Source organism: Mus caroli, unplaced genomic scaffold (assembly GCF_978045245.1).
Source record: "Mus caroli unplaced genomic scaffold, Mus_caroli_1 scaffold_7, whole genome shotgun sequence".
Lineage (NCBI taxonomy): Eukaryota > Metazoa > Chordata > Mammalia > Rodentia > Muridae > Mus > Mus caroli.
Window position 1 is genome coordinate 39,810,343 of NW_028227262.1, and position 14,519 is coordinate 39,824,861.

General features: G+C 44.2%; 1 protein-coding gene across 1 annotated transcript in view; it reads right to left on the reverse strand.

Annotated features, from left to right (window-relative positions):
- Positions 1 to 284: 284 nt before the first annotated feature.
- Edem1 (ER degradation enhancing alpha-mannosidase like protein 1) overlaps positions 285 to 14,519 on the reverse strand; it is a 31,369-nt gene continuing 17,134 nt past the window's right edge. The window contains exons 6-12 of the mRNA XM_021165114.3: positions 12,806 to 12,980; positions 11,059 to 11,179; positions 10,389 to 10,559; positions 8,367 to 8,440; positions 7,061 to 7,157; positions 5,169 to 5,372; positions 285 to 4,149 (exon numbers count right to left, since the gene is read on the reverse strand). Coding sequence (XP_021020773.2) covers positions 4,060 to 4,149; positions 5,169 to 5,372; positions 7,061 to 7,157; positions 8,367 to 8,440; positions 10,389 to 10,559; positions 11,059 to 11,179; positions 12,806 to 12,980 — 932 coding nt within the window. The 3' untranslated portion in view covers positions 285 to 4,059. The remainder of the gene's footprint in view (positions 4,150 to 5,168; positions 5,373 to 7,060; positions 7,158 to 8,366; positions 8,441 to 10,388; positions 10,560 to 11,058; positions 11,180 to 12,805; positions 12,981 to 14,519) is intronic.

Genomic DNA, 14,519 nt, shown 5'->3' on the forward strand with positions numbered 1-14,519 from the left:
AGGTAACTAGTAACAACACTGAGACTGAAGCCCTGGCAGGAAACATAGGAAGCCAACAGTGGGACGCATGAGAGGGGATGGTTCACAGGGGAAGGAACCATCTTTAGGATATTCACATCCAAATTCAAACATAAAGCTGGGACAGACACTGGAGAGCAATCTCATAAAGCAGCTCAGCCAGTAAGAAAAACAAAACAAAAAGCTAAAGATGTTAGTCATCGAAGCTTAGAATTTCTCCAAATGATTTTCCCTGGACCTGCAGAGCATGCAAAGGAGAAACACAGTGACAACTCAAAAAGAGAATCTTTTAATAAAAATTATTCATAAAAATCCTAATAAATTTCAAAGAACAAGATATTCCTTAGTACGTTTATAAAAGAACATTTGGTCCTTTTACAAAAATTTCCCATTTAATTTAAATACAGTTCTTATTTACAGATTAAACATGAAGGTACCATCTATGGCGGCCAAGCATATTGCACATCACAGAGAGAAACATTTGTGCATCTCAGTAAGTCTTCCCAGAGTTTCCAACTCTAGACTTTGTATTTTATACAAACACGTTTACTTTTTGTGTATGTAATAAATAGAAATGCAGCTTGTGGGATGCTATTTAACACTAAAACAAAATACCCTTAAAAATATGATTTGTTTCCCTCTCGGAAAGAGAAGAGCAGTGAAGCAGAGTTTCACAGGTACTTGATAGCTTTAGGATATTCACAGCCAAACTCAAGAGGGACCTTAACCCTGAGCCCCCGCTGAGTGGAGGCCACAAGGCCCACACACATCATCGGCTCTGATTCACTAGGGGTCCCTGCCCTGCAGGGAAGAGGCACTATAGCAGGTGCTGGACAGCCAGGAACAGAAAAGCAAAGATCAGCACCTTCTTCCCAAGTCCCTGCTCGGCCACTCTGCGCATGCGCCTGAGGTGGCCCAGTCCTACCCTCTGACCAGCACTATGTTTGTCCACGTCAAGAGAACAAGACCTCAGAGCTCAGAAGAAAAGGGATGTCTAGTGCAGAGTCTACAGGATCCAAAGTGAAGAACTGCAGTGGTCACTCATTCACTGAGCTGGTGGAGAGATGCTAAGAGGGATATTTTCCTTGAGAGAGAAGGGAAGACAGGATAGAGACAACTGCATTTATTGAAACCAGTAAAACATGGGCTCTCAGATACTCCTCTGGGCAGGTACTACCCTCACATGCTTTCACTTCAACACACAGAAAAGTATTTGAATGTCATGTGCAGAGTCTGCAATCAGACATCAGAACTAGAAATCCAATTACAAAAAGTGCGCTCCAGTAGAAGAGCAGGAAGAAACTCAAGGGAGGCTCTGGGAAACAAGCCTGGTTTCCACAGCTACCAAAGCAATCAGAAAGCCACCAAACATTCCTTGGTCACCTTCTCTTCCAGGAGAATGGAGTTACCCTGTCACAGTATTTAGAGCAGCTAAGGCAAGCCTGTTGGTTGTAGAACGGGACTCCACCATACCTAACCATAAGACAGCCTGCTACGTAGTTTGCAACTTTTCACATGTTGGCCAAACTGGACACTACTGGCTACTCCTGGGAACACAAGCATGGTTACAAACATCCATGGAACTCTTCTGTTCACATTCCTGGACCAAAGCAGTGAGTTAGAAATTTTCTACCCATATTTCAGCACACAGGTTGGAAGGAACAGCAAATATATTGTAAGATATACATTGCAGTTGCTGACATTCAGAAAGCAAGCAAGACAGCTTTGAACTTGTCTCTAATAATGTTCTTTATATGTCTGGCAGTGGACAGTGTTCTTCATCTAGCCCCACAAATCACTGGCTTTGGTCTGAGCAGTCTAGAAACTCAATGGTAAGATTTATAGGCATTATCTTATTTACCCTCAGCCTTGTCAACAGGTGAAAAATCTGGTACCCAAAAGTCAAGAGGGTTTGAGACTTAATAAAATACATTGCATGTCTGCCTGTACCCCTGAGACCCACTGGTAGCACTCAAGGCACCATGGTACTTCCAGACACAGATCACTATTCCAAGAGCACAGGATCAAGAAGCAACCCAAGCTTAATCAAGAGCAACAGATGAGAACCCAGATGAGAGAGAACTGCTAGGTGCCAACATATACCACTGTTGCCAAAAAAAAAAAAAAAAAAAAAAACAGAGAGAGAGAGAGAGAGAGAGATGGGGAAGATGGTAAAGAGAAGCCTGAAGGGCATGCTTTCTTTCCTGATAGGTCTTCACTGTCCCTAGTGGGTCATTCACAGTCGCACGTGAACGTGCCTGGAACAAAGGTAAAAAGGGGTGCACACACAGGCCTGTGCATGCATGTGGTTAATACTTTTATGGAGTCAACAAAAATATGTAAAACAGATAATCTGCTTAAAGAAAGTTTTCTATACAGTAGACGAGACACTGTGGATACATAGAACAATGCTTGTGAAATCAAAAGAAAGAAAACCAGAAACGTTCAATATTCTTAACAAATAAATAAAACCAATTGCATAGTAAGTAAGTATTTAAAAGATGAAAGTTACTACTGAAACCCCCTTTCTAAACATGCCAAGGAACTGAATTATATTTATTTTCAAAACAGTACTACATATTGAAGATTATCATTTCTCCATTTTGACTAAAAATCCAATGATTCAGATGAGGCTTTTTTCCCTGGCTATAGGAGACTGGAATGAAATAATCTGAAGTGTCTATTAACAGTGCAGAGGGAAGACATAAGATATGTGAGGTTGAACCAGCTTTCTCATAAACTTCTACCCTTTGCCTAGGGTATTTGGCCTGTCCCAGTGCAAGGAGGCCAAGCCAGGGCAGGCCCAGCTCTGCCTTTTAGGAACAGTTTGTGCAAACTTCCCATGTGCAGAGCTTCCCATTTCACCTACAGAACAACAAAAGCAATTTCTCATAATTTCCTCCTTTATGCCTGGCTAAAATCATAAGTTAAAAGGCAAAGGCTGACAAACTGGTTTTCCAGAATCTTCCTCACATACACCCTGTTCCTTATTGGTCCCATCATATGGCAATATAAAACGAGCTGTCTGTAGCAGTGGTTGTGACAGCCCATGACCCAAACAAAACCCATAAGGCACTAATCTAAAGTCCATATCACAAAGAGGAATGGCTCAAGGATGTCAGAAAGTCATCTGATCACTTCTTTGTCCCTGATTAGCTAATTGGCACTACACATAAGCCAAAAACAAAAACAAGAAAAACAAAACAAAAAACAAAAACCACCAGAAGTCTAACCCAGTGACAGTGGGCACTGTGCATCCTTGGTTATGAAGCAGGAGGGTGGAAGCTCACAATCCTAGGGCTTTCCTCTCCCTAGAAGGCACCTGGTTCTAGAACCATGGGAGTTCTTCAGGTTAAGGTGATGCTCACAATAAATGCTAAGTACAGTATAAAAGATCTGTTAGTTAATCTCTTAGATTTCAACTGAACTTTAAAGGCTGCCTGTCAGATTTCTGGCTAGAGCATTACACTAAAACAAGTAACAGTGAATAAATTACTTTAGGATGCAAATAAACCAGGTGAATTTCCCCCACGTGATCCAAGCTGACAGCTGGCTATCGTGGGGACAGCCTAAGGATCCCATCAGAGAGACAAGGGATGACGCTTTGATTGCAGTTGTGATGCCAAGTGAACTTCAGGACCTTTGCACAGGAATTGCATTCCTGATCCTCTAGCAAAGAGGTAGCAAGACTTCAGCACAGCAATGGGGGTAAAGCAAGGAGACTGGGGTGCTATGTGTGAAGTTGGCAGAAGAATCCAAAGAGGCTAATATCCATTGTGCTTAACAACATCAGCATAGCGCAAGAAGCTCGCCACGAAGCTTCCTATTTCTAAGTTTATCCTTCAGAAAAAATAGAGTCTTTTATTAAACAGAAGGGAAACACTAAAAAGCACTAAGTGCAAGATTCAACCAGAGGTGAGTAAGAGCTGGACAGAAACTTCGACAGCATCACAGATGGACAGACTCCACCGCTTCCACCTCAGAGGAGATTTTGGTACGCTTGGGTTTGGTTTAAGTTCTGGCCACATTGAAGTGAGCAGGTCAAATCAAGCCAACCATCTGGTCGATCTGGCGCATGTAGATGCTCTTTAAGGGCAGGGAGTATCTCCTCTCATCAGGAACACGATTGCACTGGGAAGACAAAAGGGAGAAGATATGTGAGATTTGAATTAAAAACCCAGGGAGTGTGAGCCCATAGCCGGCAACATTTCAGACAGATCCCTCTTTGTTCTGGAGAGCTATTCTGTGTATTACAGTGTAGTTGGCAGAACAACATCCCTGGATTTTTCCACTTAAGGGGCCAGCAACAACTTCCAGTCTCCAGTTGTACCAAAAACGACTCCAGACACTACCAATGTCCTGAATTAATGGCCTGACTCAACTACACAGTGAATATGAAGCCAATGAAGGCTACATGCAATATCTCGATATACAATGGACAAAATAATTTAAAAGTGACTCCCCCTGTGCTACTGGTGCGTGGTGGGGAGTCTAGCTGAAGTCTTTCTTCTCTGTGGACCCTCTCTTCACCCTCTCCCATTGGTCTGGCCTGAATAAGTGTGTTTTGATGGACTACAGCAATTCTTCCTTGCCCTCTGGCTTCTCCCAGAAACGGCCAAGGAGGACCACCAGTAAGAGATCAAGGAGAGTGTGAGGCATGGTGACACATATCTGTAAATCTAGGGATTTAGTGGCAGGAGAACCAGGGGTTCAAAGCTAGCCACCACTACACAGAGTTCAAAGCCAGTGTGTTACATTAGTATGTGGAACCTCACATCAAAATAAAACAATTACAACCTCACTCCAGAGACATCAGATGAAGAGATGGGGAAGGGATTCAGTGTTGATACTGCTGGCTTCCTCTCTGGATGTCCCTGGATCCAGATCTAAGGAGTGGGACCTGCTGGTGGCCTCACTTCTCTCCAGGATGCTGGACCACTCTCTACCTGCCTCTGCAGCCAAGACTTATGTGCCTATACTGCTGCTCCCCAATTTCTCTACATCCTAGTGGCACTTTGTAAATGGTCCCTTTATGAACTCTTGTCAAATTTTACAATCTGAGTGTGCCACCTACTTCATGTCAGAACTTTTGACTACTGAAGGAGTTAATATTTTCTCTTTTCCCACCTGCAGTGGACAAAGCAACTCACATTAGAACTGGAGTTAATGACTCTGAGCTCCTGAGACTTAGGTCTGTGTACAAACTTTTCCTCTTGGTCCCGCTCCCCATCTTCAGAGAAGAATTCCTTCCAAGGCAATTCCCGAAGACGTTTGTCCACAGATATGATGTGGCCCTCAGTTGTAAACATGTATCTGGTTCCAGATTTGTGTACTGGATTCTCTTCATCAAATAGCTAAAGATAGAAAAAAAGAAGCAATAACAAACATGTTGGCTGGGCATAGTGGCACATAAATTTAATCCCAGCACTGGGGAGGTTGAGGCAGGCAGACCTTTATGAGTTTGAGGCTAGCCTGGTCTACATAATGAGTTCTAGGCTAGCCACTGCATGAAGAAAGAGAGAAGAGAGGGAGAGAGGAAGGGAGAGAGGGAAGGAGGGAGGGGAGAGGAGGGGAAGGGAGGGGAGGGGAGGGGAGGGGAGGGGAGGGGAGGGGAGGGGAGGGGAGGGGAGGGGAGGGGAGGGGAGGGGAGGGGAGGGGAGGGGAGGGGAGGCAGTCTAGGGCTGGCATACATCTCTACTAAGACCTTACAGAGCACACGCAGGCCCTGGGGCCCTGGGGTCAATCCCTAAGACCAACTTTAACAACAATCCTACAACTGGTAATAGTAGTAGTTTTTGAACTAGCTCACAGCAAAGGGTTCTGAGCTGCTAGGGAACAAAACCAGACAAAAAGGCATCAGTTAAAAGCCCTGATTTCCAGCCCAGGGTGGCAATGCACTATTTTTGTTTAAATTTGTGTGCCCGGGTGAGTCCCAACCCTTACTCCTTCTCCAGAACCGGAGAATCAAAGGATCCAGGATCCAAGCACAGACAGTCTGTAAGTACTCCCCAGAAAAATTTCAAACCACCCCCTGAGTCCTCACACCTAATCCTGGAACTAGCTCTACCTCATCCACCCCCAGATCATATACATAGATGCTGGATGGGAAGGACATGGACTTTAACCCATCATCTCAGTCAAAACTTGGCTTCACATAGAATCAGTACAGGCATCTGTCAAAATTAAATCCTCTAGCCCAATTCTTTTCAAATATCTGGACTCAGTGTAAAGGAGGTGTTCACAAGGGTTTAGGGTCATTGCTACCTAGCTAGCCCCAGGCCTGAGGACCAGTGAATTAAAGGACAGAACCTATCAGTACTGCTGCTGCCCTTGAATCAACCCTCTGTGCCTTCAAAGTGTTGTTTGTATGTAGCCATGATAGAAAAGAGCTTACAGACATGAGCATACAGGTACTACATGTTTGTGACAGAAGGCAGAAGCTGCAAGAGCCCTGGCAATGGCTCAAGACTCAGTTCTGCCATGTGGTCACCCAGGACCACAGTAAGCTGGCTGAGCTCTCAGTCTAAGTTGTAGTTCCCCAGAGGGTAGAATGAAAAGTAACTATACAATCCACGGTCTCTTAGGTCTGGACATTCCCCCACCCCCACACATATACAGGCATGCCTGAAGATACGTACGAGGATCAGGAGACCCTGCTGTACCTCGGAGCCATCAACACCACTCTCATATTGGAAATGTCGCTCAGTGGTAAAATACCTGCTTGGCTTACACGAGGCTCTGAGCTCAAAGCTGCTTCCCTCCTCACAGAGCCCGAAGAACACTAGCAAAGCTGGTTTTCTCTCTGTCCTTACCAGCATTTTCCACAGCTCCTAACCCTAAGCTTACATGACAAACAACTTCTCTAGGAGGCTGACAACCAGGAAGTCAGAGAGCAATATCCTTTTGTCCTGACAAGGCCTGTAACTCCAGGAACGTAGACTGTCCAGCACACTGTAAACAAGTGAGTAGTAAATATTTCTTGTACAGACGATTTTGCTCTCTGAGCACTAAATACCTCTGGTTAATCTTAGGACACACATACCAGATACAAGTACTTGCAAGTCTCGCTGAGAAAGAAGCTTTCCATCCGGTCTTCTTTAGACTTGTCTATGACGTGATGCAGCGTAGCATATCCACATCTACAGAATAAGGGTCCAGTTAGCCCTGCTTTAGGCTCCTTCCCCTGCGCTCTCTGCCCGTCAGAATAGTCTACTACCAAGAGAACCAACTTACTTCTCCAACACCTCATAAAAATAACTTTGCTAGGGCTTTTGTTTGCTTTTTGTTTTAACATGAATTGTTTGCAAATTGACCTGAGAGCATTCTTGGATTGCGTCATCTCCGGTTAGCTCCAAGCTTGGGATGAGGTCAGTGGAGGGAAACACAGCATCATGAAAAAGACTGGCAATACATTTAGAAGGACTGACCTAAACTGTTCACCCCAGGATTTGTAGAACTGCATTATTATTGGCATAGCCTAAAACAGTATTTTTCGATCATATATTTCTGAGGTATATACAAAACAGCAGGATACAAAATCAAAATACAGATATGTTTATGTGTGTGTGTGTGTGTGTGTATGCACACACAACATATGCATAAATGAAACAAATATATTGAGAAGATTCTAAGCATGGTACTTCAGTGTTTATCATGGTAATCTATAGGTGTAATCATAAGAATATTTCACTCTTAATATCTTCTATGCTGCTTAACTGCTTTAATGAATTACTGGCATAAAAAGTAAACTCCCCAGGTGTGGGGAGAGAAAAGATTCCTGCAGGTTCTCTGGCCTCCACTCACAAACCCCTTTTCTCACATATACACATTCATGCACACACGCAATAAATAAACGTAGTTTTAAAAATCCTAATAAAGGGACTAGAGATGACTCAGCACAGGAGCACTCAGTGTCCTCTCTGAGGACCTCAATTTGGTTCCCAGCACCCACACCGGGCAGCTCACAACCAACTATAAGTCCCTACATAGACACATACTCCCAGATAAATTAAAATATTAAAAAACAAATAAACTTGAGGGATAAAGAAATGGCTTAGGGGTTAAGAGCACTAGCTGCTCTTCCAGAGGACTCGGGGTCAATTCCCAGCACTCACATGGCAACTTACAAGCATCTATAATCCAGTCTCAGGGGATCCGATGCCCTCTTCTGGTCTCCAAGAACACCAGGTACATACATGGTGCACAAACATACATGCAGATAAAACATTCATATACATAAAATACATAATTTTTAATTTAAAGTTTTAAAACTAACATTTCTACAGAATAACTCTCAGTCCGCCAATCACAAACATCCAAACAATAAAATAAGGAACATAGAAACTGACTTGACTTTTGTGTATTTTTCAAGACTCTGCAGAATGTCCATTCCTACGTGGAGGTAGAAGGGATTCTTGGTTGCCTAGACAGAACATAGAGAATGTTACTCCAGAAGGGCTTGGAAGAGATACCATCCACACACACTGTGGGCCTGCAGGGGCTCCCTAAGGGGCTGGATCCCTGGCTAACAGAAGGACCAGAGCCACACTCCCACTTCATCTGATGAAGGTGTTCACTACACAAACACCTGTGATGTGCTTAGCTGTACTCCGGGTTAGGAACTCTTCAACAGGGCAGAGCACTCCTTTGGCTCTACTGATGCTTAGCATGGTGCCTGCAGGTACCATACAGATCAGAGAGCAAGCCCGGTTTCTGTCCTGCCTCGGAGCTCCCTAGAAACTTAATATGCAGAAGGTGGTTAGTAAGACTTTGCCTCGTCCAGTTACTGCACTGAGAGGGCAGAGAGGGCAACTATGCTTCAGAGGCTCGACAGGACTCTAAGAGGCCTGCACACTTTCTTCTGACCACCCAGGAAGTCCAACCTCAGGGCCTTACTTCTCTGTCACCAGCAATCTGGTTATTTTAGTGGAGGAAATTCTCTGGAAGATGAGGCTTCCACCCCAAGCTTCTAATTCATGCCTACTGCCAACCTATAGCAACCAAAGGAAACAAGCAGCATGTTAGCTGCCTAAGACTGAGAGCCTGGGATGGCCCTAGAGGAGAAACCTGTAAAGGAAATATTCCTCTGGATGCTAAGAACACAGCGGGCAAGGATGGCAGCAGGGCTAAACTGATGACACGGCACAGAGCAGCAAGTAAGATGGCTACAGAGCTTGGCTTTATTCTAGGCTCAGAGAAACCACACCTGACATCACCTATTCCCTTTTTCAAGAGTCTCTAAACCTTGTGAGATCTCTCAAGAGATAAAAGTACTGACATTAGTTTCATTGAATTTCCCCAAAACAGGGGGGGGGAGGGGAGAGGAAGAATGTCTTGTGGACTGTGTGGAAGCATCACCTGTCAATAAAAAGCTGATGGCCTATTAGCAAAAGGCAGGAACCCGGAAAGGTAATCAGGTGGGAAGATTCTCTACTCAAAGTCCGAGTAGACAAACATATGAAACTGAGGAGAGGAGAGGTAACCAGCCACATGGCACACATAGTATTGAATAATAGAATAGGTTATATAAGTTATAAGCTACTTAGGGAACAAGCCCTAGCTTAAGGCCTAGACATTATTCATAAATAATTGAGTCTCAGAATTGTTATTTGGGAGCTGGGCAGGGGTAGAAAAGACTTCAGTTTCACACTCACATGCACTCACATGCACACACACACATGCACGCACGTATCCTATTTTTTCAACCTAGAAGACTTCTAGTTCAGTCTAATTTTTAAAAATAAATATAAAGCATGGAACCCATCCTACCTTGAGCATCTAGAAGGATGAGGATCCCTGCACACTGCAGATGCCCACCTCCTACGTCCTATCTCCTAAGCTCCCTGGAGCCACCTCTGTTTACCCTGAGGAGTTTGTGAGTGTGCATGCGTATAGAGCAGGTGGAAGGTGTGTATCAGGCTTCATTTGTCGCGGAGACATCTCCTCTTTTACTACAGTAATTGCTTAAAAATAAACCCCTCATTAAAAGAAGAGAGAGAAAGAGAGAGAGAGAGAGAGAGAGAGAGAGAGAGAGAGAGAGAGAGAAAGGGAAGGAAGGAAGGAAGGAAAGAAGGAAGGAAGGAAGGAAGGAAGGAAGGAAGGAATTTTTATGTCAATACTTTTTTTTGCAAACCATAAAATAAAACTGCACCCCCACCCAGCTCCCACAACAGTTCTTTGGTCAAACAAGTCTGGAAAACACTAAAAGATTCCACCTTCCCTTGAGCATTTAAAGAAAAATAAAGCCCATATTTGCAGACACTTTCTCCATTCTACAGCATCAACAGAAGTGACCTCTAGCAAGACAGAAAAGGGCAGAAATAGGAAGAGTCGCTATGCAACAGCAAGCCACTGCTCAGTGGGCCCATTACCTGGTACAGGAGATATGTAGACTCCACTAGCTCTGGTCTCAGAGGGTAGAAGAGAACATCAGGGGCTTGGAGTTGCCAGTTATAGCGCTCAGGGAGGGCCCCGTACCGCTTCCATATGGCATAGTAGAAGGCATGTAGGCAGATGGCATCTTCCACATCCCCTATCAGAACCTAGAAAGACAATATAGGCAAATAACCTAAAATCCCAAGCAGATTTGCACATCTAGGGACTAATTTCACAGAGCGATCAAGATGTGCTAGTAACCTCCCAAATCCAAAGGAGCCAGAAAATGCTAAGAATAAAAGAAGAGAGGAGCTTTCCCAATAATCTCTCTCTCCCTCCCTCCCCCTCCCCCTCTGTGCATGTGTGTGGCATATGGACACATGTGCATTTGCTCATGCTTATTCCTATGGATGAAGTAGGCTGCTCTGTCACTCTCCCCCTTACTCCCTGGAGCTAGACTAGCAACAGTCAACCCCCACTGAACTTCTTATCTCTGTGCCCTGCCTACCCCTCTCCCCCAGCCCTGGAATGACGGGGCCATGCTGCCACCACTGTCCTTTTAGGTGCATGCTGAAGATTCAAACTCAGGCCTGCAGGTTCATACAGCAACACTCTTACCCACTGAGCTGTCTCACCAGCCCTTCTCAACACAACCCTGCCAAATACCTGCAGCCCAGGGAAGAAAGCCTGCAGCGAGTCAATCCAGGTGTTCATGAGCTGCCCACTGAACATGTTCACGTTGACGTAGAGCGGTGGGTCTCCTTCTCCTTCGTTGCAGGCTTCCCGGCTGTGAATCCAGAGAGCACAGGCAAAGGTGAAAGGGAAGCTCACTCTGTCCCTCTGGCGTCTACCTCCCTGTGTGTCACTGAAGCAAAATCAATGCTAACTTTTTCCCAACTCTTCCCTTAAGTCTTTGGCAGTAAGACTGCCTGTAGGTGTCTATACACGAACCTACTTCTTTTTTTTTTTTTTTTTTTTTGGTTTTTCGAGACAGGGTTTCTCTGTGTAGCCCTGGCTGTCCTGGAACTCACTCTGTAGACCAGGCTGGCATCGAACTCAGAAATCTGCCTGCCTCTGCCTCCCAAGTACTGTGATTAAAGGCGTGCGCCACCACCGCCCGGCAAGAACCTACTTCTAAACATATCCTCTGTGGACTTCACTACATTTACAGAAAGCACTTTCACATTTGGGTTTCAGAACAGTGACATGGAGCAGAATTGATCTGTGCTGGCCTTGACTCAAGCAGGGATACACATGTGTTTTATTCTGTTTAGAGTCTCTTTTCTGGTACAGAGAGAACACAGCATTGGGAAAATAATTTTTAAAAAGGGGGCGGGGGCTGTGGAGATGCATCAATGCATCAAGGCAGGACCTGAGAGCTTTCTACTCAATTTAGTGCGGTATTTTGTAAAGCTGAAGTGAGCTGGGCACAGTAGTGAATGCCTGTAATCATCACACCCAAGAGTGAGGCAGGAGGATAGCAAGTCTTAGAAGACAGAGCACACTTCAGCAAAAAGTGGTGAAACTGCAATGCCACAGAGAAAATAAGCATATTCTCCCCATAGCAATGACATTCGAATTCACAGCAATCTACACTTGCAGTTTATGAGGGTTGTCTGAGCACACAACCAACAGAGCTGTAGCAACAATTATTCTCCAGCGCCTCACACTAAGGAAGAGAACACAGAGAAAAGCAAAGGGCAGCTCTAGCCAAAAGCCTTACACAGGTTTTTTGTTTTTGTTTTTGTTTGGGGGGGGAGGGCAGGGGGCAAGAGTTTATGTGTGTGTGTGCATTTGTAAGTGTCTACATGTACATTCAAGTATGTACTTTTGAATGCCGAGACAGGCCAGAAGGAGGCATCAGACACCCTGGACCTGGAGTTATAGACGGTTGTGAGCCACCACCACCACATACAGGTTTTAGAAATCAAACTTGGGACCTCTGCAAAAGCCTCTGCCAGATGTGGTTCCAGAACTTGGGAAGCAGAGGCAAGAGAACTGCTGCCGATCTGGGTCCAAATGAATAGCAGGCCAGACAGGCCTCTCCAGTGACACTCTACCCCCTACATTTTTAAACTCAAGGAAGACGTTTGGCAAGAAAGGTTACAGAGTGAAGACACTTGCCATTGAGAATGAACAACTGGATTCCATTCCTGTGCTAACACAGTAAGAGAGAACCAACTCCTGCATGCTGTCCCTCTGACCTCCACACATGTGCCATGGCATGCACCCCTCTCCAACTGCACGCTGTCCCTCTGACCTCCACACATGTGCCATAGCATGCACCCCTCTCCAAAAACAATAAAATTCATCATCATCATCATCATCATCATTTTTTAAAATTAAAGGAGAACTGGGCAGGTACATTTCTAAACACACTGTATGGCAAAGAAGCAATGTCTGGGACACACACCCTCTTCGCAGGTAGCTCTGGATGCTCTGATACGCAGCATTAAACATCTCTAGATCTTCTTTTTCTCCAAAAAGAATGTAAGATTTCAAGAGGTACTCATAGAAGGAATCCAGCCCAGCACCCAAGCCACTCTGCTTTCCAACCCAATGGCCTGTCTGGATGTTCACAACATTGCCTGTAGAAACAAACAAACAAACAAGGCACTTAGGTCTCAACTGTGGCAGAAGGATTAGGGGCATGGCCCTCCTACTTCTGTGTCGCTGCTTCGCAGCATCCCCATCCCTGCCAGAGATAAGGAATGGGTACTTAAGATCACTGGATAACAGAAAGATCACTCTATAGCAGTCAGGTGTATGATAAGGAATGGGTACTTAAGATCACTGGATAACAGAAAGATCACTCTGTAGCAGTCAGGTGTATACGCATGTCTGCATGCAAGAAGTATTTAGCCACAGATGAAAAATGGGGATAAACATGAAAAAAAAAATGACTCAACTTTTTGCTTTCCCACAGTGGTAATGCATTTCAAAACCCAAAGGAATATTCACAGCCTTTTACCCCGTGTTCTCATTCCTTGGAATTTGTCCTGAAAATAATGCTTACAGAAGCAAAAGGTCAGCACTGGGGATATAAGGGCAGTGGTGGAGGAGCTGCCTAACACATACAAGGACACCACAAAAAATAGCCAGACATGGCAGTGCACAGCTGTACACGGTGAGGAGTTTAAGGGCATTTCGGGCTGTACAGAGAGTGGAAGCTACATGCTACATAGCAAGACTTTTATAGGGGGAAAAAAATGTACAGGTTTGAAAAGTGGTAACTATGAAAGCAAGGCAACAACCTGGAAACATTAGACTGCTCTGCCACGTGCATCCAGCATAGAAACATCATTTCTATCAGTTGTATGTAATACGGAAAGCCACAAAAGCTAACTCAGGACAGGCTGGGAGGGCCTCCTGACACTAAGCAGTCAATCATGTGGAGACAAGGTCTCACTCTGCAGCCCAGGCTAGCCTCAGACTCACCCTAACTCCTGCCTCACTCACAGGTGTGTCACCACATTCAGCCTGAGTGGTTTTATTTCTACTGTTGCTATTCATTGTATAAAGTTTGCAGATGAATTTCAGAAGACAGAAATCACTTTTAAAAACCTTTTATAAATAACCCAATATGGTCCCCAAACAACCAAGTTACTTCCAGATGCCAAAAAGAAAATATGTCCCAATAAGACAATTTTATGATGTTAAAAACCCATCTTAAAACAACACTGAGTTACCAAAATATGGGTAGCTACCAAAGATGAACATCATGATGAATACATAGAGGATATTATTTGTTATTATGTCTATTACTAATGCTTAAAACCTTCTATAATGAGTTTTAAATATCTTGACTAAATATTCTCAAGGGGAAAAAAATCTAATATATGTTTCATCTAGGCTTGTACTACTGGATTGTTTTTCTTTTCTTTTCTTTTTTTTTGTTTTTAAGGAAATGGTAAATTCCTGTATTTTTAGAACCTTATATTGAAAGTAATAAAGTTTGCCTCTGAGACAGTTCTTTTTATGGCATTTCTATTAACAATAATTTCCAATGGAATATACCAAGGGATCCAAACTGAGGGGGCTCTTAACAGCTGAACTATTATTATCTTCCACCAAACCCTAAAACTTTACACTAAGCAAAAGGCCACGTGAAGAAGCTTAACTCACTA